This window comes from Oncorhynchus keta, chromosome 17, assembly GCF_023373465.1.
Source record: "Oncorhynchus keta strain PuntledgeMale-10-30-2019 chromosome 17, Oket_V2, whole genome shotgun sequence".
NCBI classification, from domain to species: Eukaryota; Metazoa; Chordata; class Actinopteri; order Salmoniformes; family Salmonidae; genus Oncorhynchus; species Oncorhynchus keta.
The window spans coordinates 28484820-28508203 of record NC_068437.1 but is presented as its reverse complement, the minus strand read 5'-3'; the positions used below and the strand labels follow the sequence as shown (position 1 = coordinate 28508203).

The following is a 23384-nucleotide window of genomic DNA, read 5'->3' as shown; positions in this document are numbered from 1 at the left end:
CTATATCCATGACAACACCCCCAAACCCCCAGTTTGACTTTTGACTCCTGGCCCCTCTGACCTTTGAACCCGATGTGGTGATGATGTGTGCTGTCTTCTTGGTCCCCTATGCCCATACTGTCTGTACTCCATAGAAACATAAACATTTTTATAGTTAAAGATGAACTCTTTTATCAATCTCTTTCCTGTACGTACTCTACAGAGGGGCACTGTAAGCCTAAGTGGGGTTTTTAACATTCACTGTAAGCCTAAGTGGGGTTTTTAACATTCACTGTAGGCCTAAGTGGGGGTTTTAACATTCACTGTAAGCCTAAGTGGGGGTTTTAACATTCACTGTAAGCCTAAGTGGGGGTTTTAACATTCACTGTAAGCCTAAGTGGGGTTTTTAACATTCACTGTAAGCCTAAGTGGGGGTTTTAACATTCACTGTAAGCCTAAGTGGGGGTTTTAACATTCACTGTAAGCCTAAGTGGGGGTTTTAACATTCACTGTAAGCCTAAGTGGGGGTTTTAACATTCACTGTAAGCCTAAGTGGGGTTTTAACATTCACTGTAAGCCTAAGTGGGGTTTTAACATTCACTGTAAGCCTAAGTGGGGGTTTTAACATTCACTGTAAGCCTAAGTGGGGGTTTTAACATTCACTGTAAGTCTAAGTGGGGGTTTTAACATTCACTGTAAGCCTAAGTGGGGGTTTTAACATTCACTGTAAGCCTAAGTGGGGGTTTTAACATTCACTGTAAGCCTAAGTGGGGGTTTTAACATTCACTGTAAGCCTAAGTGGGGGTTTTAACATTCACTGTAAGCCTAAGTGGGGGTTTTAACATTCACTGTAAGCCTAAGTGGGGGTTTTAACATTCACTGTAAGCCTAAGTGGGGGTTTTAACATTCACTGTAAGTCTAAGTGGGGGTTTTAACATTCACTGTAAGACTAAGTGGGGGTTTTAACATTCACTGTAAGCCTAAGTGGGGGTTTTAACATTCACTGTAAGCCTAAGTGGGGGTTTTAACATTCACTGTAAGCCTAAGTGGGGGTTTTAACATTCACTGTAAGCCTAAGTGGGGATTTTAACATTCACTGTAAGCCTAAGTGGGGGTTTTAACATTCACTGTAAGTCTAAGTGGGGCTTTTAACATTCACTGTAAGCCTAAGTGGGGGTTTTAACATTCACTGTAAGCCTAAGTGGGGGTTTTAACATTCACTGTAAGCCTAAGTGGGGGTTTTAACATTCACTGTAAGTCTAAGTGGGGGTTTTAACATTCACTGTAAGCCTAAGTGGGGGTTTTAACATTCACTGTAAGCCTAAGTGGGGGTTTTAACATTCACTGTAAGCCTAAGTGGGGGTTTTAACATTCACCGTAAGTCTAAGTGGGGGTTTTAACATTCACTGTAAGCCTAAGTGGGGGTTTTAACATTCACTGTAAGCCTAAGTGGGGATTTTAACATTCACTGTAAGCCTAAGTGGGGGTTTTAACATTCACTGTAAGTCTAAGTGGGGGTTTTAACATTCACTGTAAGCCTAAGTGGGGGTTTTAACATTCACTGTAAGCCTAAGTGGGGGTTTTAACATTCACTGTAAGCCTAAGTGGGGGTTTTAACATTCACTGTAAGCCTAAGTGGGGGTTTTAACATAACCATGTTCCTTTTTATATGAACCGGTATTAGTTGTTTCTTTGGTTTTTGTTTCTAAGTTCTGACATAGTACAAATCCTTTCAGGTGCTATATGATGACCAGTTACCGCTTTGTCACGTAGGATATAGACTCCTCATTGTTGTCAATAGTTTTAATACGTTGTGCAGAGCAAAGACCATCCCTTTAGGCAGTAGGACACCCATCCACCAGACCATAGAGCATGTAACCTGATTTTATTGGTTCTCTTCAACTGTAACCTGACGAAAAAAAAGGTGTTGTAGAAAAAAACTATGTGGAATTGACACAAAAAATACTGAATTCCACAGTTAATTTATTCTTTTTTCTATTAAGACTTTGTATAGGAACTTTCCATTTTTCTAAATGGTGTTGTTGGCACCTGATGATGGATTGTCCAGATGAGAAGAATTGGTGGTTTTTCAGATTATGAAAATAAATTATTGCTGAATGTTCTCAAGATGGTTTTCTGGTGTCTTCTTCTCTGTGTAATCTGTTGTGTGTTCCTTAAGGTTTAGCATGTCCCTCTCACACCTCAATAGCTCAAAGTGGCTTCCTCTCCACCTCTCCTTTCCTCTGTTCTGGTAACTTTGGACTGATGCAGTAAATACCTGGCTGGCTTCATTGTTTTACGTCAGATAGTGTAACGATTCTGCCTGCACTGACTGATAGGTCGGTTGAGGGACGAGCATATCATAGGAGTCTGTCTGAAGACAATAGGCTGGCCCGGCATGCACCATATTGCTTGAACATTTATCAGAGCAAATTAATGAGAGGAAGCCACATTCAGATGGGAAAATAATTAGGAGGACACCACTGAAAAGAACACACTCCTGTACAACCCTCCACCCTGTGGTCTCCATGCTGACAGACCCAGTCTTCAGACAGACCCACTCTGGGACCACATCTCTTTGAAACTGGGGATTGATAATCCCTTCACATCAGAGAGGCAAACTCAGGCAAGTCCAACTGTTAGCCCCCCATTCTCTTTCCCGTGCCTTCTTTCTCTTACCCTTTGATGTTTTTTTATCCCATACTCTTCCTTTTCCATCTCCATATTTTATCCACAAAGTAGAGGATGGACACTTCCCAGATATAGAGTGTATTCTTTTCAAGTTACAGTATAAAATATTTAATGACATCACTAAATAACAACCAAATGACATTATTATTGTTTAGATCGCCTCTGACAATTCCTCACATTCTATGTCAGAAGTATTGTTCCAGTATTTGCTTTACAACGTGTAAGAGTTTTGATGGGAAAATGTCTGTGTAGACGAAGGCACGTTCCTGTGTGAACATTGGAGAGGGATGTTCTCTCCTTGAGAGTGTGTGCTGTCACCCTCTGGTCCTGGGCTCTTTTTAACTTTTGTCGGTCTGAATAGGCTGATGACACTCTGGATGCTAAATTCCATTCTGGGAGTAACAATTGTCCCCATACGCACCGCAGTAATTTCTCCACTAAAATTCTGATTGTCAAATCTGAGATTAAAACCATTTAGCTCATCAGCCAGTCCTTTGTTTGAGTTAAAATCATCAACCTGTATGATCTTGTTTCCCTTGTAGCCCAACCATAGATCTCATTCCATTACAGGCAGCCCTAAGATTGTTGTTAATGAGTTCACCCTAAATTTTCTCCTCATATTTCAGTTTAGCTTTCTTGATTTCTGCTCTCACCTTAATTTCAGGTTCGCTTTTTGCAGTCACATTGCCCTCATAGAAAGCAGTATTCTTTTTACACAATAAACTCTTCAATGACTTGGTAACCCAAAGCTTGTTTTTGGTGTAGATAGTACACATTTTGCTAGGGATCACTGTATTTTCACAGAAGGAAATATAACTGCAAACCACATCAGCGAGTTCATCTATATTGACACTAGAGTCTTGACACACAGCCCAATCTGCGCAGTCAAAACAGCCTTATAATGCCAGATTGCTTTCATTGGTCCAAACCTTCACTTCCCGCTTTGGCGCTTTCTCCCTCTTCAGCACAGTCCTGTCAAGAGGCAGAAGATGCACTGTGTTGTGGTCAGATGAGCCGAGCAGGGCTCTCGCTATAGACTTCTGGCACCTCTGATGGAGCCATAACACAGGGTCTTGTTGAGGCGTGTTGGGAAAGTGAAATATTTATAGATGATTTCAGAGTTTTCTTCATGTTACAGTGATTAAAATCACCTATCATAATATTGGGACATAGGGAGACACCGAATGCAGTTTCTATGTGACAGTATACATAAGATCAGCAGCGTTCTTCGGGTGAATGTAAATGACCGTGATAAATATTTGGGGAAACTCTCTTGGGAGATAGAAAGGTCTTATCGACACTGACAGAAGTTCAATATCAGGTAGACTCGAGCTGTGTTCGAATATCCATACTAACATACTGTATACTACATACTTAATGAGTATATACTACATACTATTAGTTCATTTTAGTATACTGTATACTTGTATCCTTTCAGTTCACCTCTTTAAGGAATACCTAGGATAGGATAAGTAATCCTTCTCACCCCCCTAAAAGATTTAGATGCACTATTGTAAAGTGGCTGTTCCACTGGATGTCATAAGGTGAATGCACCAATTTGTAAGTCGCTCTGGATAAGAGCGTCTGCTAAATGGCTTAAATGTAAATGTTAATGCTGTTGCTATGCAACCTCATGCTAGCTTGTTAGCATAGCAAATTATTAGCTAAACATTTTACGATTTTGGGTGTGTTCGTAAATTCATTCTGGAGTGCCAGAGTGAGTAAATCCAGATCGTTGTCAGATTGTCCGTTCGTAAATCCAGAGCGCTTCGCTCTCGGAGCATACACTGGACGCTCTGGCCGAGGAGTAGTGTTGATCTGAGCATTCTGACCTCGCAACGGCAGTCACGCACCCAAACTCACTGGTTCAGAGCGTTGGGCCAGTAACCAAAAGGTTGCTGGCTCGAATCCCCGAACTGACAAGGTAAAAATCTGTCATTCTGCCACTGAGCAAGGCAGTTAACTCACTGTTCCCCATACACTTAGGTTGGAGTCATTCAAACTCGTTTTTCAACCACTCCACAAATTTCTTGTTAACAAATTATAGTTTTGGCAAGTTGGTTGAGGACATCTACCTTGGGCATGACACAAGTCATTTTCCCAACAATTGTTTACAGACATACACTAAGTTGACTGTGCCTTTAAACAGCTTGGAAAATTCCAGAAAATTATGTCATGGATTTAGAAGCTTCTGATAGGCTAATTGACATAATTTGAGTCAATTGGAGGTGTACCTGTGGATGTATTTCAAGGTCTACCTTCAAACTCAGTGCCTCGTTGCTTGACATCATGGGAAAATCCACCCAAAAATCAGCCAAGACCTCAGACAAACAATTGTAGACCTCCATAAGTCTGGATCTTCCTTGGGAGCAATTTCCAAATGCCTGAAGGTACCACGTTCATCTGTACAAACAACAGTACGCAAGTATAAACACCATTCTGTCTCCACGCGTTCTGTCTCCTAGAGATGAATATACTGTGGTGCGAAAAGTGCAAATCAATCCCAGAACAACGGCAAAGGACCTTGTGAAGATGCTGGAGGAAACAGGTACAAAAGTATCAATATCCACAGTAAAACGAGTCCTATATCGACATAACCTGAAAGGCCGCTCAGCAAGGAAGAAGCCACTGCTCCAAAATCGCCATAAAAAAGCCAGACTATGGTTTGCAACTGCATATGTTGTCAAATATCATACTTTTGGAGAAATGTCCTCTGGTCTGTTGAAACAAAAATAAAACTGTTTGGCCATAATGACCATCGTTATGTTTGGAGGAAAAAGGGGGAGGCTTGCAAGCCGAAGAACACCATCTCAACCGTGAAGCACGGGGGTGGCAGCATCATGTTGTGAGGGTGCTTTGCTACTATGTGTCTGTCTATCCCTGTTCTCTCCTCTCTGCACAGACCATACAAACGCTCCACACCGCATGGCCGCGGCCACCCTAATCTGGTGGTCCCAGCGCGTACGACCCGCGTGGAGTTCCAGGTCTCCGGTAGCCTCTGGAACTGCCGATCTGCGGCCAACAAGGCAGAGTTCATCTCAGCCTATGCCTCCCTCCAGTCCCTCGACTTCTTGGCACTGACGGAAACATGGATCACCACAGATAACACTGCTACTCCTACTGCTCTCTCCTCGTCCGCCCACGTGTTCTCGCACACCCCGAGAGCTTCTGGTCAGCGGGGTGGTGGCACCGGGATCCTCATCTCTCCCAAGTGGTCTTTCTCTCTTTCTCCCCTTACCCATCTGTCTATCGCCTCCTTTGAATTCCATGCTGTCACAGTTACCAGCCCTTTCAAGCTTAACATCCTTATCATTTATCGCCCTCCAGGTTCCCTCGGAGAGTTCATCAATGAGCTTGATGCCTTGATAAGCTCCTTTCCTGAGGACGGCTCACCTCTCACAGTTCTGGGCGACTTTAACCTCCCCACGTCTACCTTTGACTCATTCCTCTCTGCCTCCTTCTTTCCACTCCTCTCCTCTTTTGACCTCACCCTCTCACCTTCCCCCCTACTCACAAGGCAGGCAATACGCTCGACCTCATCTTTACTAGATGCTGTTCTTCCACTAACCTCATTGCAACTCCCCTCCAAGTCTCCGACCACTACCTTGTATCCTTTTCCCTCTCGCTCTCATCCAACACTTCCCACACTGCCCCTACTCGGATGGTATCGCGCCGTCCCAACCTTCGCTCTCTCTCCCCCGCTACTCTCTCCTCTTCCATCCTATCATCTCTTCCCTCTGCTCAAACCTTCTCCAACCTATCTCCTGATTCTGCCTCCTCAACCCTCCTCTCCTCCCTTTCTGCATCCTTTGACTCTCTATGTCCCCTATCCTCCAGGCCGGCTCGGTCCTCCCCTCCCGCTCCGTGGCTCGACGACTCATTGCGAGCTCACAGAACAGGGCTCCGGGCAGCCGAGCGGAAATGGAGGAAAACTCGCCTCCCTGCGGACCTGGCATCCTTTCACTCCCTCCTCTCTACATTTTCCTCCTCTGTCTCTGCTGCTAAAGCCACTTTCTACCATTCTAAATTCCAAGCATCTGCCTCTAACCCTAGGAAGCTCTTTGCCACCTTCTCCTCCCTCCTGAATCCTCCTCCCCCCTCCTCCCTCTCTGCAGATGACTTCGTCAACCATTTTGAAAAGAAGGTCGACGACATCCGATCCTCGTTTGCTAAGTCAAACGACACCGCTGGTTCTGCTCACACTGCCCTACCCTATGCTCTGACCTCTTTCTCCCCTCTCTCTCCAGATGAAATCTTGCGTCTTGTGACGGCCGGCCGCCCAACAACCTGCCCGCTTGACCCTATCCCCTCCTCTCTTCTCCAGACCATTTCCGGAGACCTTCTCCCTTACCTCACCTCGCTCATCAACTCATCCCTGACCGCTGGCTACGTCCCTTCCGTCTTCAAGAGAGCGAGAGTTGCACCCCTTCTGAAAAAACCTACACTCGATCCCTCCGATGTCAACAACTACAGACCAGTATCCCTTCTTTCTTTTCTCTCCAAAACTCTTGAACGTGCCGTCCTTGGCCAGCTCTCCCGCTATCTCTCTCAGAATGACCTTCTTGATCCAAATCAGTCAGGTTTCAAGACTAGTCATTCAACTGAGACTGCTCTTCTCTGTATCACGGAGGCGCTCCGCACTGCTAAAGCTAACTCTCTCTCCTCTGCTCTCATCCTTCTAGACCTATCGGCTGCCTTCGATACTGTGAACCATCAGATCCTCCTCTCCACCCTCTCCGAGTTGGGCATCTCCGGCGCGGCCCACGCTTGGATTGCGTCCTACCTGACAGGTCGCTCCTACCAGGTGGCGTGGCGAGAATCTGTCTCCTCACCACGCGCTCTCACCACTGGTGTCCCCCAGGGCTCTGTTCTAGGCCCTCTCTTATTCTCGCTATACACCAAGTCACTTGGCTCTGTCATAACCTCACATGGTCTCTCCTATCATTGCTATGCAGACGACACACAATTAATCTTCTCCTTTCCCCTTCTGATGACCAGGTGGCGAATCGCATCTCTGAATGTCTGGCAGACATATCAGTGTGGATGACGGATCACCACCTCAAGCTGAACCTCAGCAAGACGGAGCTCCTCTTCCTCCCGGGGAAGGACTGCCCGTTCCATGATCTCGCCATCACGGTTGACAACTCCATTGTGTCCTCCTCCCAGAGCGCTAAGAACCTTGGCGTGATCCTGGACAACACCCTGTCGTTCTCAACTAACATCAAGGCGGTGGCCCGTTCCTGTAGGTTCATGCTCTACAACATCCGCAGAGTACGACCCTGCCTCACACAGGAAGCGGCGCAGGTCCTAATCCAGGCACTTGTCATCTCCCGTCTTGATTACTGCAACTCGCTGTTGGCTGGGCTCCCTGCCTGTGCCATTAAACCCCTACAACTCATCCAGAACGCCGCAGCCCGTCTGGTGTTCAACCTTCCCAAGTTCTCTCACGTCACCCCGCTCCTCCGCTCTCTCCACTGGCTTCCAGTTGAAGCTCGCATCCGCTACAAGACCATGGTGCTTGCCTACGGAGCTGTGAGGGGAACGGCACCTCAGTACCTCCAGGCTCTGATCAGGCCCTACACCCAAACAAGGGCACTGCGTTCATCCACCTCTGGCCTGCTCGCCTCCCTACCACTGAGGAAGTACAGTTCCCGCTCAGCCCAGTCAAAACTGTTCGCTGCTCTGGCCCCCCAATGGTGGAACAAACTCCCTCACGACGCCAGGACAGCGGAGTCAATCACCACCTTCCGGAGACACCTGAAACCCCACCTCTTCAAGGAATACCTAGGATAGGGTAAGTAATCCTTCTCACCCCCCTAAAAAGATTTAGATGCACTATTGTAAAGTTGCTGTTCCACTGGATGTCATAAGGTGTATGCACCAATTTGTAAGTCGCTCTGGATAAGAGCGTCTGCTAAATGACTTAAATGTAAATATGTAAATGTTAATCAGGGTGATTTTTCCACAAATAGACAGGTATTTTCCTTTCCATGGTAGCAAGATCTTGTCTATTTTTGCTAACTTTCTATAAAAATGTATTTGAGTGAGATCATTTCTTTCTCTTGGGATTTGTGTACCTAGTATGTCCACATCTCCGTCAGACCATTTAATTGGTCAACTACACGGTAATGTCAAATTAGCATTTTTTTAGTGATCCAATACGTAATATAGTATTGGAGTATCTTGTTGTGTGTCTGATAATCTACCATTTCCTCTGAGTATATCAAAAACAGTTTGGTATACTTCTACAGGTATGCCATCCAGCCCTGGAGTTTTCCCAACATTAAAGGCTTTAACTGCATCAAGAAGTTCCTTCTCTGTAATTTGGCCTTCACATTTGTCTTTCTGTAAAGATGTTAATTTTACATTATTATTAGGGGGAAAATCCATACAATTATCTTCAGTTAGTGGAGATGGAGGAGACTGAAACAAAAACATATTCTTAAAGTACTTTACTTCCTCTTTCAAAATATCATTCAGTGAATCATGCGAGACTATCATTTGTAGCAAGTTTCAATATAGTTTCTGGTAGCATTTCTATATTGAAGATTGAAAAAGAATTGGGTACATTTTTCCCCATATTCCATCCAGTTCGCTTCATTTTTTATAATATATATTCTTGAATAAGTTCCTTAATTTCTTTTTGTTTTTTCTCTAACTTATTCTGTGCCTCTATGGTACCGTTTTTATTGCTATCTAACTGTACTGTTAGACCTTCAATTTACTTTGTTAATATGGACTCTTTTGATCTAAATTGCTTCTGTTTTATCGATGAGAACTGAATTGCATGGCCTCTAAAGGCACATTTAAGAGTGTCCCATACAATAAGGCGATCTGCTGTACCTGTTTATGTCTGAAAACGTCAGTTTTAATATACATAATATACCCCCTCTCTGAATGTCCGAGTGTGACCCCCTCCCCATGGGTTACTGCAGCTAGTTTTGCCAGCACTGCCGCTGCCTGGGTGGGGGCACCACACCGGAATCCCCACTGGCTAGGTAAAAGGTTGTCACGGTTCTCATTAGCAGCTTTGAGATTTTCCTTGTATATTAGTTTTTTAGTTTTCCTTACGTCCACCAACAGCAGTTAGGGACCGTCAACATAATAACAAATCAAATGTTTCACATTTCAATAGCTCTTTAACCATTACTCCTAACACTTTAAAAACTGGTTGTAGCTAACCCGATGGCATAGACACACATTGCACACCCTTTATTTTGTCCATTTTCATCTCACATTGTTTTACTTTAATTTTTCAAAATGTAGAATTTCAATAGGTCCTTGGTCATGTGACCTAATGTCCGCTGACTACCCTTCTATATGGCACATTCTTGTTTGTGTACTGTAAGATCACACAGTGTAATGTACATTTTTCATATTTTCAAATTTGCAATAGCTCCTTGGTCAAGTCAATTACACACCTAAGAAGCATGCAGTGGATATACACCCATATTGCATAGCCTCTAGTCATGTATGTTCTATATTGTTGTACATTAATATTAGTTTGACAATTAAGGGGTTTAGTCCAGTGTTGTGTTTACCCTTTTCTTTAGTATTTATCTACAATAATTGGTAGTTCTTTTTTTATTTTCCACACAGTATTTAACAGTGGTACACAATAGGAGAGAGACTGATAATATCTCCTTTCGTCGTTAATATCAACCATAAAGGAAAAGGGCAAAGTACGAGAGTCATGCTATTAATTATCAAAAGCAGGGATGGAGAGTGAGCTGGTGAGGTAGGCTGCAGTGGGTTTGCTGGTCAATACATATACTGACTATGTAAACACAGTAATGGTGGCCAGTAAATCAATGAATACAAATGTAATATTGACAAAATTAAACAGAAATTGTAGACCTTTAATCTTTTCCAACATGTCAGACACTTATCTTCAATTAAGTATGAAACATTATACAGTGTTAACTTTCTCTTGATCCCTGGTTGATGTACATGTCAGAGCCTCTTCAGGGTGGATGGGGTACAGCATACATTAACCCTGGTTGATGTACATGTCAGAGCCTCTTCAGTGTGGATGGGGTACAGCATACATTAACCCTGGTTGATGTACATGTCAGAGCCTCTTCAGTGTGGATGGGGTATAGCATACATTAACCCTGGTTGATGTACATGTCAGAGCCTCTTCAGTGTGGATGGGGTATAGCATACATTAACCTTGGTTGATGTACATGTCAGAGCCTCTTCAGTGTGGATGGGGTATAGCATACATTAACCCTGGTTGATGTACATGTCAGAGCCTCTTCAGTGTGGATGGGGTATAGCATACATTAACCCTGGTTGATGTACATGTCAGAGCCTCTTCAGGGTGGATGGGGTATAGCATACATTAACCCTGGTTGATGTACATGTCAGAGCCTCTTCAGTGTGGATGGGGTATAGCATACATTAACCCTGGTTGATGTACATGTCAGAGCCTCTTCAGTGTGGATGGGGTATAGCATACATTAACCCTGGTTGATGTACATGTCAGAGCCTCTTCAGTGTGGATGGGGTATAGCATACATTAACCCTGGTTGATGTACATGTCAGAGCCTCTTCAGTGTGGATGGGGTATAGCATACATTAACCCTGGTTGATGTACATGTCAGAGCCTCTTCAGTGTGGATGGGGTATAGCATACATTAACCCTGGTTGATGTACATGTCAGAGCCTCTTCAGTGTGGATGGGGTATAGCATACATTAACCCTGGTTGATGTACATGTCAGAGCCTCTTCAGTGTGGATGGGGTATAGCATACATTAACCCTGGTTGATGTACATGTCAGAGCCTCTTCAGTGTGGATGGGGTATAGCATACATTAACCTTGGTTGATGTACATGTCAGAGCCTCTTCAGTGTGGATGGGGTATAGCATACATTAACCCTGGTTGATGTACATGTCAGAGCCTCTTCAGTGTGGATGGGGTATAGCATACATTAACCCTGGTTGATGTACATGTCAGAGCCTCTTCAGGGTGGATGGGGTATAGCATACATTAACCCTGGTTGATGTACATGTCAGAGCCTCTTCAGTGTGGATGGGGTATAGCATACATTAACCTTGGTTGATGTACATGTCAGAGCCTCTTCAGTGTGGATGGGGTAGAGCATACATTAACCCTGGTTGATGTACATATCAGAGCCTCTTCAGTGTGGATGGGGTAGAGCATACATTAACCCTGGTTGATGTACATGTCAGAGCCTCTTCAGTGTGGATGGGGTATAGCATACATTAACCCTGGTTGATGTACATGTCAGAGCCTCTTCAGTGTGGATGGGGTATAGCATACATTAACCCTGGTTGATGTACATATCAGAGCCTCTTCAGTGTGGATGTGGTATAGCATACATTAACCCTGGTTGATGTACATGTCAGAGCCTCTTCAGTGTGGATGGGGTATAGCATACATTAACCCTGGTTGATGTACATGTCAGAGCCTCTTCAGGGTGGATGGGGTACAGCATACATTAACCCTGGTTGATGTAAATTTCAGAGCCTCTTCAGTGTGGATGGGGTAGAGCATACATTAACCCTGGTTGATGTAAATTTCAGAGCCTCTTCAGTGTGGATGGGGTAGAGCATACATTAACCCTGGTTGATGTACATATCAGAGCCTCTTCAGTGTGGATGGGGTAGAGCATACATTAACCCTGGTTGATGTACATGTCAGAGCCTCTTCAGTGTGGATGGGGTAGAGCATACATTAACCCTGGTTGATGTACATGTCAGAGCCTCTTCAGTGTGGATGGGGTATAGCATACATTAACCCTGGTTGATGTACATGTCAGAGCCTCTTCAGGGTGGATGGGGTACAGCATACATTAACCCTGGTTGATGTAAATTTCAGAGCCTCTTCAGTGTGGATGGGGTAGAGCATACATTAACCCTGGTTGATGTACATATCAGAGCCTCTTCAGTGTGGATGGGGTATAGCATACATTAACCCTGGTTGATGTACATGTCAGAGCCTCTTCAGGGTGGATGGGGTATAGCATACATTAACCCTGGTTGATGTACATGTCAGAGCCTCTTCAGTGTGGATGGGGTATAGCATACATTAACCCTGGTTGATGTACATGTCAGAGCCTCTTCAGTGTGGATGGGGTAGAGCATACATTAACCCTGGTTGATGTACATGTCAGAGCCTCTTCAGTGTGGATGGGGTATAGCATACATTAACCCTGGTTGATGTACATATCAGAGCCTCTTCAGTGTGGATGGGGTATAGCATACATTAACCCTGGTTGATGTACATGTCAGAGCCTCTTCAGTGTGGATGGGGTATAGCATACATTAACCCTGGTTGATGTACATGTCAGAGCCTCTTCAATGTGGATGGGGTAGAGCATACATTAACCCTGGTTGATGTACATGTCAGAGCCTCTTCAGTGTGGATGGGGTATAGCATACATTAACCCTGGTTGATGTACATGTCAGAGCCTCTTCAGTGTGGATGGGGTACAGCATACATTAACCCTGGTTGATGTACATGTCAGAGCCTCTTCAGGGTGGATGGGGTATAGCATACATTAACCCTGGTTGATGTACATGTCAGAGCCTCTTCAGGGTGGATGGGGTACAGCATACATTAACCCTGGTTGATGTACATGTCAGAGCCTCTTCAGTGTGGATGGGGTATAGCATACGTTTTCAACAACAAAGACTGCCCTTCCAGTTTGTGTTCTTTACTCTGTTGAACTGTTTTGTCTTCATTCCTAGGCACAGCACATGGAACCACCGTTGGTATGCAAAACATTCAATCTAAACAAAGCGTAACACGTTTTAGCCATCCATTGTGTTATATCATAAATTGTCTTGCATGTCATCACTGTTTGTCAAAATATTATACACATGTTAAATAAAATTACTAACCCAGTCAGTATTTGAGCCACATCCTGGTTCTTTATCAGTGGCACACATGAAGCAGTTGTTGGCTTTGTTGAAGTCTGAAATCATAACCATGAACTGAACATATGGCTGTCCCACACAACTACATAAAAATAAAGAATTTACATTTACTTTGAATTTAATGTCATTTCATACCAGACATTTGTAGTACATCCTCAACCATTTCCTTTTGCAGTTTCGCCATGCGTTTTTGAAGGTTCCATATCAATTTGGGAGGGGATGTTGGGGAAGCAACTTCCTTGGCCATCTACACCAAAAAATAAAATGTAGTTTTTGACCTAATTGTCACATAATAGCTAACCATTCATTATTGAAAATACAACTATCAAACCTGCATTACAAAGACCCCACAGCTGAAGGTGTCCTGCTGCATGGTGTGAGTTATTTCCCCTCCTTTCCACTTTATGTCCACGCAGTCATCTTTTCCATGGCAGGATCTTCTCATTTTGAAGTATTCTCTTTTTTATGTAAAAAATAATTAAAATATGAGTAGTTATAGGCAAATGAATGCACAAGCTAAATGTGTATGCTGTTTTCCTTATCACTATAACCTAGTAGGAATTTATAAGTAGAGGTAATTTCCTTCATGCCCCATTCCACACAGCCTAAATTATAAGCGCTGAACCATTTACAGGACACTAATAAAAGTAGCATATAGGATCCAACCCTATTACAGAGTGAATAAATGTAGAGCGTCTGTAGACTAAGAAAAAATATTACGTGACAGTTTCATCAGTACGTGCTTAAAGAAAGTCATATCACAAAGATGGGGCGGCAGCGTAGCCTAGTGGTTAGAGCGTTGGACTAGTAAAAATTAAACTGTGGTGTTAAATAGTTCCAACTGTAAGTTCCCTTGCCCCAATGGGGTGTAAAAACTAGAATGCTAGCTTCTCTCATTCTTTGTCCAAATTCTTCACTTCTGCTTTTCTGTAATGTTGTAACTACTTAGTTGACAAAAAAAGTGTTTCTCTTCCCCTTTTTCTAAACTATGTTGGCTGTTTGAATGGTCCCTTTTTATCTAAGGAAGTCTCTTATCGATGCATAAGTCACTTTAATAACTACCTTCATGTATATATAACCTCAACTATCTCGATTAACCGGTGCCACCTGTACTATTGTTATTTTACTGCTGCTCTTAATTATTTGTTACTCTTATTTCTTAAAACTGCATTTTTGGTTGAGGGCTTGTAAGTAAGAATTTCACAGTAAGGTCTACAAATTGTATTCAGCAGATGTGACAAATAACATTTTATTTGATTTTGCGTTGACAGAATCCTGTAACCTACTGTATGTATAAGCCTGATTCCATTGTGGTCCCCTTTCCCTACATGTTGGTGTTGCAGATCTAAAAGAATGGGATAGGTGATGACTCCATGTGCTTTTATAATAGGCCAAGTGAAGCAGCCTCCATATTGCTTACATCCTTCCAGTCCTGTCAAACTTGTGCACACTGAAGGGGTAGGAGCTAACTGCCAAACTGGAACTAGGCCTTGTTTGAGTTTCTCATGGCTTACTATTTTCCTCAACCCACATAGAGGCCAGCTTGCATGTGTTTATACAACAAACCCTGGTTCATCAGATTTGCAGTCAGGACATAAACAATCTGTTATGTCAGAGCTGGGGAAAACAGCAGCACTCCATCAGCAGAGACATTCAGCATATCTTTCTGAACTTCTCAAGATTATAAAAAAAAGAGAAATAACAATGTTATGGATTAAACCCATACTGAGTTTAATATGAAAGCTGCTTTACTTCTATCATTTTGTCAGTATCTTCACAGATGATCCATGACCAACTGTAAACCCAGGATAAAGAGGTTCAGTGAATGTGGTCTGGACTCTGTGGAGGAGAGTCATTGTGTCAGAAACGTTGTAGAAGGACAGAGTTCCTGCCGTGTGGTCCAGGTACACGCCAACTCTGGAGGAGCAGGGGACAGTGATAACAGTTGTAGAGCAATTGTGCATGAAAGTACAGCTAGAGGTTGAGCAGTATAAACTCAGCGACAGATCATTCCTTCCAAATGCAGCGACGCCATTCCATTGGTCTCCTTTCCTGATGATTCCTTTATATGAGACGGCTACATTAACAGAATCCCCACTCCACTCTACCTCCCAGTAGCTGGCTCTGGACAGACCCTGTCTACACAGCACCTGGACGAAGTAGGTAAATCTGTCTGAATGGTGAAGGTAGGGCTGGGCCTTTCCATTATTTGTCACCTTCCTGTTTCCCTCAGACAGACACAGGCACTCTTGAGCTGAGTTAGGATCCAATGTGAGCGGTAAGGAATCTGAGAAAATATCAAAACAAAGTTGAAAATGCAGACGTAATAGTGTGTGCATGCATGGGTATATGGAATTGTGCGTTTCAAACTCACATTTCAAGAACTCTTCTCTGATCCTGGGTTTGGGGAGTGGAACATCATGAAGATTTGTTGCTATGGATAACAGAGATAATCAAATATAGCTGATCCACTCTGATCATCATGGCCCTGGGCACACTCAACAACAGTTATGTTAAAACGTTTGTGCACTTACCCAGATTGACTAGATAGTGTTGTTTTTCCCGTAGAATCTCATAAAAGGCTGCTTTCACCTTAGAGCCTCCTGAGTGTAGGGCCTCATACAGCAGTCTCATCTGTTCCTGGCTGGGCCTGGCATTACGGATAGTATTATACATTTCTTTATGAAGCATGCATCTCTGAAGCAGTTCATCTGCTATAGGCATCACCATGGTTACCCTCTGAATGAGCTCAGACCTTTGCTCATCCACAAACTGGACACCTTCAGTTGGAGAGAGAGAGAGAGAGCGAGGTAAAGTTATCATGACAATAATATCACCATCTTTCAATCTGCCTCTAGATTTTTATAGTACCAGTCAAAAATGTCATTATTTTTATGATTTTCTACATTCTAGAATAATAGAGAAGATATCAAAACTATGAAATAACACATGGAATCATGTAGCAACCAAATAAGTGTTAAACATATATTTAATATTTCAGATTCTTCAAAGTAGCCACCTTAGTGACAGTTTTGCACACTCTCTCAACCAGCTTCATGATGTAGTCACCTGGAATGCATTTCAATTAACAGGTGTGCCTTGTTTAAAGTTCATTTGTGGAATTTCTTTCCTTAATGTATTTGAGGCAATCAGTAGTGTTGTGACACGGTAGGGGTGGTATACAGAAGATAGCCCTATTTGGTAAAAGACCAAGTCCGTATTATGGCAAGAACAGCTCAAATAAGCAAAGTGAAATGACTGTCTATCATTAATTTAAGACATGAAGGTCAGTCAATGTGGAACATTTCAAGAACTTTGAAAGGTTTTTCAAGTGCTATCGCAAAAACCATCAAGCGCTATGATGGAATTGGCCCTCATGAGGACCGCCACAGGAAAGGAAGACCCAGAGTTACCTCTGATGCAGAGGATAAGTTCATTAGAGTTAACTGCACCTTAGATTGCAGCCCAAATAAATGCTTCAGAGTTCAAGTAACAGACTCATCTCAACATCAACTGTTAAGAGGAGACTGCGTGAATTAGGCCTTCAAGGTCGAATTGCTGCAAAGAAACCACTACTAGTAAAAAATAAAGAAAAACCCTTGAATGAGTAGGTGTCCAAACATTTGAATGGTACTGTATATGAATTGATAAATCATCATTATCATAAAGGTAACCTAAAATCTAATATAATTTAATATTGAGTTGGCCCCAAAAGCAACATTACCATATTCCTCGGTACTTATGGTCGCTGGCACCAGCACTAGAGTGGTATGAAAGAGTGCCAACGAGAGAGATTTCATGAAACATGTCATGTTAAAGATGCAATATAGAAAGTCTGACAAGCTAAAACATTGTTCTCACATTTACTGTTCAAAATCAAATTACATGATCATACCATATGATTTACTCTCTTGCCAGATAAAGCAACATAATCTTTATGTACAAACATTTCCAAAAAACAACAAGATATAACGCTGTACCTTTGCTGTTTGTGTGTGAAGTCCTACCTTTCCCAGGTATCTTGGCCATTTCCTCCTTGAATATAACCTCCAGTCGCTGTTTAAGTGCAGATATTGATTTCTTTAAATCCTCAAATGAGATTTGGTTGACAGTGATGCTGGGTAAGGCCTCAGATCCAGGAGGGACACAGACAGACTGGAAACTCTACAGACACAGATCAGAAAATAAGTCAAATATTATCCATGTGGGCAAGGCAAAAGAGCTGATCGTGGACTACAGGAAACGGAGGGCCAAACGCCCCCATTCACATCAACAGGGCTGTAGTGGAACGGATTGAGAGCTACAAGTTCCTCGGTGTCCACATCGCTATGGACCTATCACGGTTCAAACAGACCAACACAGTCGAGAAGAGTGGACGATAACATCTCTTCCCCCTCAGGAGGCTGAAAAGATTTTGCATGGGCCCTCAGATCCTCAAAAAGGTCTACAGCTGTACCACTGAGACTATCGACTGGCTCATCACAACTTGGTATGGCAACTGCTTGGCTTTCGACCGCAAGGCGCTACAGAGAGTAGTACGTATGGCCCATTACATCACTGGGACCGAACTTCCTGCCATCCAGGAACTCTATACCAGGCAGTGTCAGAGGAAGGCTTTAAAAATTGTCAGACTCCAGCCACCCGAGTTATAGCCTATTCTCTCTGCTACCACATAGCAAACTTACTGGGACCCAAAAGCTCCTGAACAGCTTCTACACCCAAGCCATAATACTGCTAAAAGCACTCTACCCACCCACTCACACACTTATCACATAAGTGATATACAGCTGCCACTGATATACAGCTGCCACTGTATATCTATCCTGTTGCCTTGTCACTTTACCCCAAACTATATGTTCATATTTACCTCAATTTCCTCGTACCCCTGCGCATAGACTCAGTACTGGTACCCCCTGTACTGTATATAGCCAAGCTATCATTGCTCATTATGTATTTATTTCTCATGTTACTATTTTTATTTCTATTAACATTTTTTACATTTAAATTCTGCATTGTTGAGAAAGTAAGTAAGCATTTTACTGTTAGTCTACACCTAGTTGTTTACGAAGCACGTGCCAATTAACATTTGATCACGGAGAAAGACATTGACTACACTTCAGGAGTGACACCTGCTGCAATGGACAGAGAGTCATGATGCCACCTGGAGGAAATGGATGTGATCCTCTGTGTGTGAGAGTTGCTCCAACTCAGCCTCTCTCCTCTTCAGCTCAGCGACATCCTGCTCCAGTTGCTTCAGGAGTCCTTCAGCCCGACTCACTTCAGCCTTCTCCTGGGCTCTGATCAGCTCCGTCATCTCAGAGCGCGTTTTGTCAATAGAGTGGACCAGCTCAGTAAAGATCCTCTCACTTTCCTCAACTGCTGTCTGTGCAGAGCACTGTTAGGACAAACAGAGAGGAGGGGTTACATTTTAATAGGGCTAGGCCCCTTTTTTCTCAATTTCTTCCTGAAGCCCAAAGTAAACTGCCTGTTGCTTATAAGTGGTACCATTGGAAAGAAAACACTTTGAAGTTTGTAGAAATGTGAAAATAATGTAGGAGAATATAACAATAGATATGTTAGGAGAAAATTCTAAGAAAAACCAACCAGAATTTTTTTGGGAGAGACCATCCTCTTAAAATGGCAAGTATAAGGTCATATTGAAAATTAGCTCCCTGGCTGCAATTCCTATGGCTTCCACAGGGTGTCAGCAGTCTATGTTCAAGGTTTCAGGCTTGTAACTTCAAAAACGAATACGAAATATCAGTTTTAGTACTTTTAGACTAACTAACTTCAAAGTAATGACTCGGGACGTCGGGTTTGATACGAAAGCTTCTTTTAGTAAGAATACTTGTTCACGTTACATTTAACAACAATTGTTTTGGTACAGAGCAATGCAGGTAAGATGCTGTCGGAAAGTCAGCTACAAACACTAGCACCTGCACATAATTGGCGCGTTATCACTCATTCCTCTCGCAAGGCATTCTGGGACTTGCAGTCAAAAAGCGTAATTCAACACAACCCAATACAATTACATATGCAAATAAATCTAAAGATTAACTCAAACACATTAAAGTTACAACAAGTACAGGGACACAGTCTTGGTAATTCGTGTTTACGCGCGCCATGAAGACAGGACACACCTGCTAAAATCGGTTTCCCATTGAACATACTTCTTTCCGTAAGAAATATTATAGTTTGATTACATTTTAGGGTATCTGAGAAGATAGAAAGTATTTTGACTTGTTGAAACAAAGTTTAGGGATAGATTTTAGGATTCCTTTCTCTGCACGTTGAACGAGTGGATTACTCAAATCGATGGCAAACTAAACTGACTTTTTGGGATATAAAGAAGGATCTTATCTAACAAAACGACACCACATGTTATAGATGGGACCCTTTGGATGACAAATCAGAGGAAGATTTTCAAAAAGTAAGTGAATATTTCATCGTTATTTGTGAATGTATGAAACCTGTGCCAGTGGAAAAATATTTTGATTTGGGGTGCCATCCTCAAACAATCACATGGTATATTTTTGCTGAAATAGCTACTGTAAATCAGACAATGCAGTTAGATTAACAAGAATTTAAGCTTCCAGCTGCTATAAGACACTTGTATGTACTTAAATGTTGAATATCCATAATTTTTATGATTATTTATTTGACCGGAAGTTGTCCCACTAGCGGGATGCCTAGCCATAAAAATGAACCAGTCTATTTATTCAGCTCTCACCAGAACCCCAGCCTGTTCCCCCTAGTTATACTGCACTTCAGTTTAGGAATAGTAAGTCACTTTATAGAGTACTATCTGTTAAGTGGAAACATGTCAAACTCACCTTGAGTGACTTCACAGCCTGTCTCACCTCCTGTATCTTCACCTCTCTCTCCTGAATTCTCTGCCTGGCCTGGTTCTCATTTAACTGTTTCTGTACAGAAACAAATGTCATAGAATGAAAGCTTAAATATCATGTGTTAATTTGTATTGGATGTGTCGTTCTAAAAGCATACATTTGTCACATTAGTACCATCACATCATACAGACATAATGACTCTCACATTAAATGATTCTCTGATTAATTACATTTTCAGATATACTGTATCCTGGATGAGATGTTTAGAGTTGTTGCCCTTACCAGCCTCTCAATCCTTTCTACTGCTGGAGAAACGGTATCATGGCCTTTGTGTTTCTCTATCTCACACTGATAACAGATACACTGCTGATCCGTACGGCAGTAAACCTCCAGCAGCTTGTCATGATGAGAGCAGATCTTCTCCTGTAGTTGTGTGGAGGCTCTGACCAGCTTGTGTTTTTTAAATGCAGGAGATTCATAGTGATGCTGGAGGTGAGTCTCACAGTAAGAGGCTAAACACACCAGACAGGACTTTACGGCTTTTAATTTTTTCAGAGTACAGACGTCACACTCAACATCTCCAGGTCCACCAAAACAGAGAGCTGGAGGAACAGCTTGGATTCCTGTCTTCTTCAGATTCTCCACAAACTCAGTTAGTAGAGGGTTTCCGTTCAGAACAGGTCTTGGGGTAAAGGTCTGCCTGCACTGGGGACAGCTGTACACACCTTTTAGATCATCCTGATCCCAGCAGCCTTTAATACAGTCCATACAGTAGTTGTGTCCACAGGGAATAGCGACTGGATCCTTCAGTAGATCCAGACAGATCGAACAACTGATCAGGTCCGTGGCCTCTGCCATGTTGATACACACACTGACCAAGTAGCAGAGTTCTGGAAGTAAAGCGGTTGTGACTGGGAAGGAAACGCTGTATTGTGTAAGAGGTGTGGTGTTGCGCAAAGATCAGGCAGTTGTTGCAGACTCAAGGGCATACCTACAGTAAGTTCCTTTATTTCTTAAAAACTAAAGAACACTCATGACTAATGACTATTTGGTCACAAGAAAAATAACTTTCAAAAAGTCTTCATAAGCACTATAAATACTTCACAGTCAAACAAAGGCTGATATGATATTGCCACTATTTAATAATAATTTATTTTTCAATTAAAATGTTTCACTTTTATGTAGACAGGTGGGTAATTGACGAATGTTTCCTAAAATTATGACCTGCCATTGGCTGTGAGTAGATCACCCCAGTTTTCCCAGAAATGCCAACTTTTGCTGTATGAAATAAAGCTGCTTCTTCTGACATTATTGTAAAAAATATTTTTTTTTAAAGGTATTTATTTATTTAAACTTTATTTAACTAGGCAAGTCAGTTAAGAACAAATTCTTATTTACAATGACGGCCTACCAAAAGGCCTCCTGTGGGGATGGGGGCTGGGATAAAAATAATAAATATATAAAAATAACATGGTAGCAGCACAAAACATGGTACAAACATTATTGGGCACAGACAACAGCACAAAGGGCAAGAATGTAGAGACAACAACACATCACGCAAAGCAGCCACAACTGTCAGTAAAAGTATCCATGACTGAGTCTTTGAATGAAGAGATTAAGATAAAACTGTCCAGTTTGAGTGTTTGTTGCAGCTCGTTCCAGTCACTAACTGCAGCAAACTGAAAAGAGGAGTGACCCAGGGATGCGTGTGCTTTAGGGACCTTTAACAGAATGTGACTGGCAGAACGGTTGTTGTATGTGGAGGATGAGGGCTGCAGTAGATATCTCAGAGAGGGGTGAATGAGGCCTAAGAGGGTTTTATAAATAAGCATCAACCAGTGGTTCTTGCGACGGGTATACAGACATGACCAGTTTACAGAAAAGTACAAAGTGCAGTGATGTGTCCTATAAGGAGCATTGGTGGCAAATCAGAATGGCTAACAACATCTAGCCGTTTGAGAGCACCCTTACCTGTCGATCTATAAATGTAGTCTCCGTAATCTAGCATGGGTAGGATGGTCATCTGAATCAGGGTTAGTTTGGCAGCTGGAGTGAAAGAGGAACGACTACGATAGAGGAAACCAAGTCTAGATTTAACTTTAGCCTGCAGCTTTGATATGTGCTGAGAGAAGGACAGTGTACCATCTAGCCATACTCCCAAGTACTTGTATGAGGTGACTACCTCAAGCTCTAAATCCTCAGCGGTAGTAAACACCTCTGTGGGGAGAGGGGCATTCTTCTTACCAAACCACATGACCATTGTTTTGGAGGTATTCAGAACAAGGCTAAGGGCAGAGAAAGCTTGTTGGACACTAAGAAAGTCTACACAATTCCAGTAACCATCTGGTTCCCCTCAGACAGATATAGGTGCTCATTGACTGTGTTGGGTTCCAAGGTCCACTGGCAAGAATCCCCCGTGACAGATGTATCAGGTAGTTCCGGGATTATAATGTGTTTTACTTACACTTTCAAACCTCCGATCTTGGGCTCAGGAGTGGGGTTCATGATGTCACTATAGAGAGACAAACAACTCTTTAGTTTAAATCAACATAATCTTCGATAAGATTACAGCGTTTTAGGAAAATTTCTGTTACAAAAGGAAACGCTACCACATCTACATGGAGACTCAACCTCTTCAACTGAATGCCACTAAAACAATAATTATATCTTTACCAAAGTCATGAGGTAAGGCAGCTTCTTCTTCTTCTTCTTCTTCATTTACCCCAGAGCAGATCTATGCCCCTGTTCAGTTCTAGGCCTATTGGTTTACACTCCCATAGGCACCAACATCTCACTTCCTCTTCAGTCTCTGCTACTACTTACTTAGTAAGGGAATACCCCCTGTATTGGACAAAAATGAATGGCATGTCATTGGCATCGGACAAACCATATACACATTGGCCAATACCACCCAATTCGGCGTTGATTCATCCAAAGTGTATTGCAAATGCCATATGGTA

At 42.6% G+C, this 23384-nt stretch overlaps 1 protein-coding gene across 11 annotated transcripts in view; it reads right to left on the bottom strand.

Moving 5' to 3' along the window:
- Positions 1-10508: 10508 nt before the first annotated feature.
- LOC118396754 (E3 ubiquitin/ISG15 ligase TRIM25-like) overlaps positions 10509-23384 on the bottom strand; it is a 44094-nt gene continuing 31218 nt past the window's right edge. The window contains exons 1-14 of one of the 11 annotated variants that reach the window (XR_008066432.1): positions 23098-23211; positions 20707-22936; positions 20410-20499; positions 18738-18971; positions 17557-17740; positions 17301-17336; positions 16111-16356; positions 15951-16010; positions 13908-15863; positions 13712-13823; positions 13541-13614; positions 13203-13383; positions 11551-11727; positions 10509-10842 (exon numbers count right to left, since the gene is read on the bottom strand). Coding sequence is in view for 6 of the 11 variants with exons in the window: in XM_052465803.1 (XP_052321763.1) it covers positions 15334-15863; positions 15951-16010; positions 16111-16356; positions 17301-17336; positions 17557-17740; positions 18738-18971; positions 20410-20499; positions 20707-21282 (1956 nt within the window). In the remaining 5 variants the exon portion in view is untranslated. Of the gene's footprint in view, positions 10843-11550; positions 11728-13202; positions 13384-13540; positions 13615-13711; positions 13824-13907; positions 15864-15950; positions 16011-16110; positions 16357-17300; positions 17337-17556; positions 17741-18737; positions 18972-20409; positions 20500-20706; positions 22937-23097; positions 23237-23384 lie in introns of those variants that run through there. The other 10 variants (XR_008066434.1, XR_008066435.1, XR_008066433.1 and 7 more) reach the window with 10 other exon arrangements.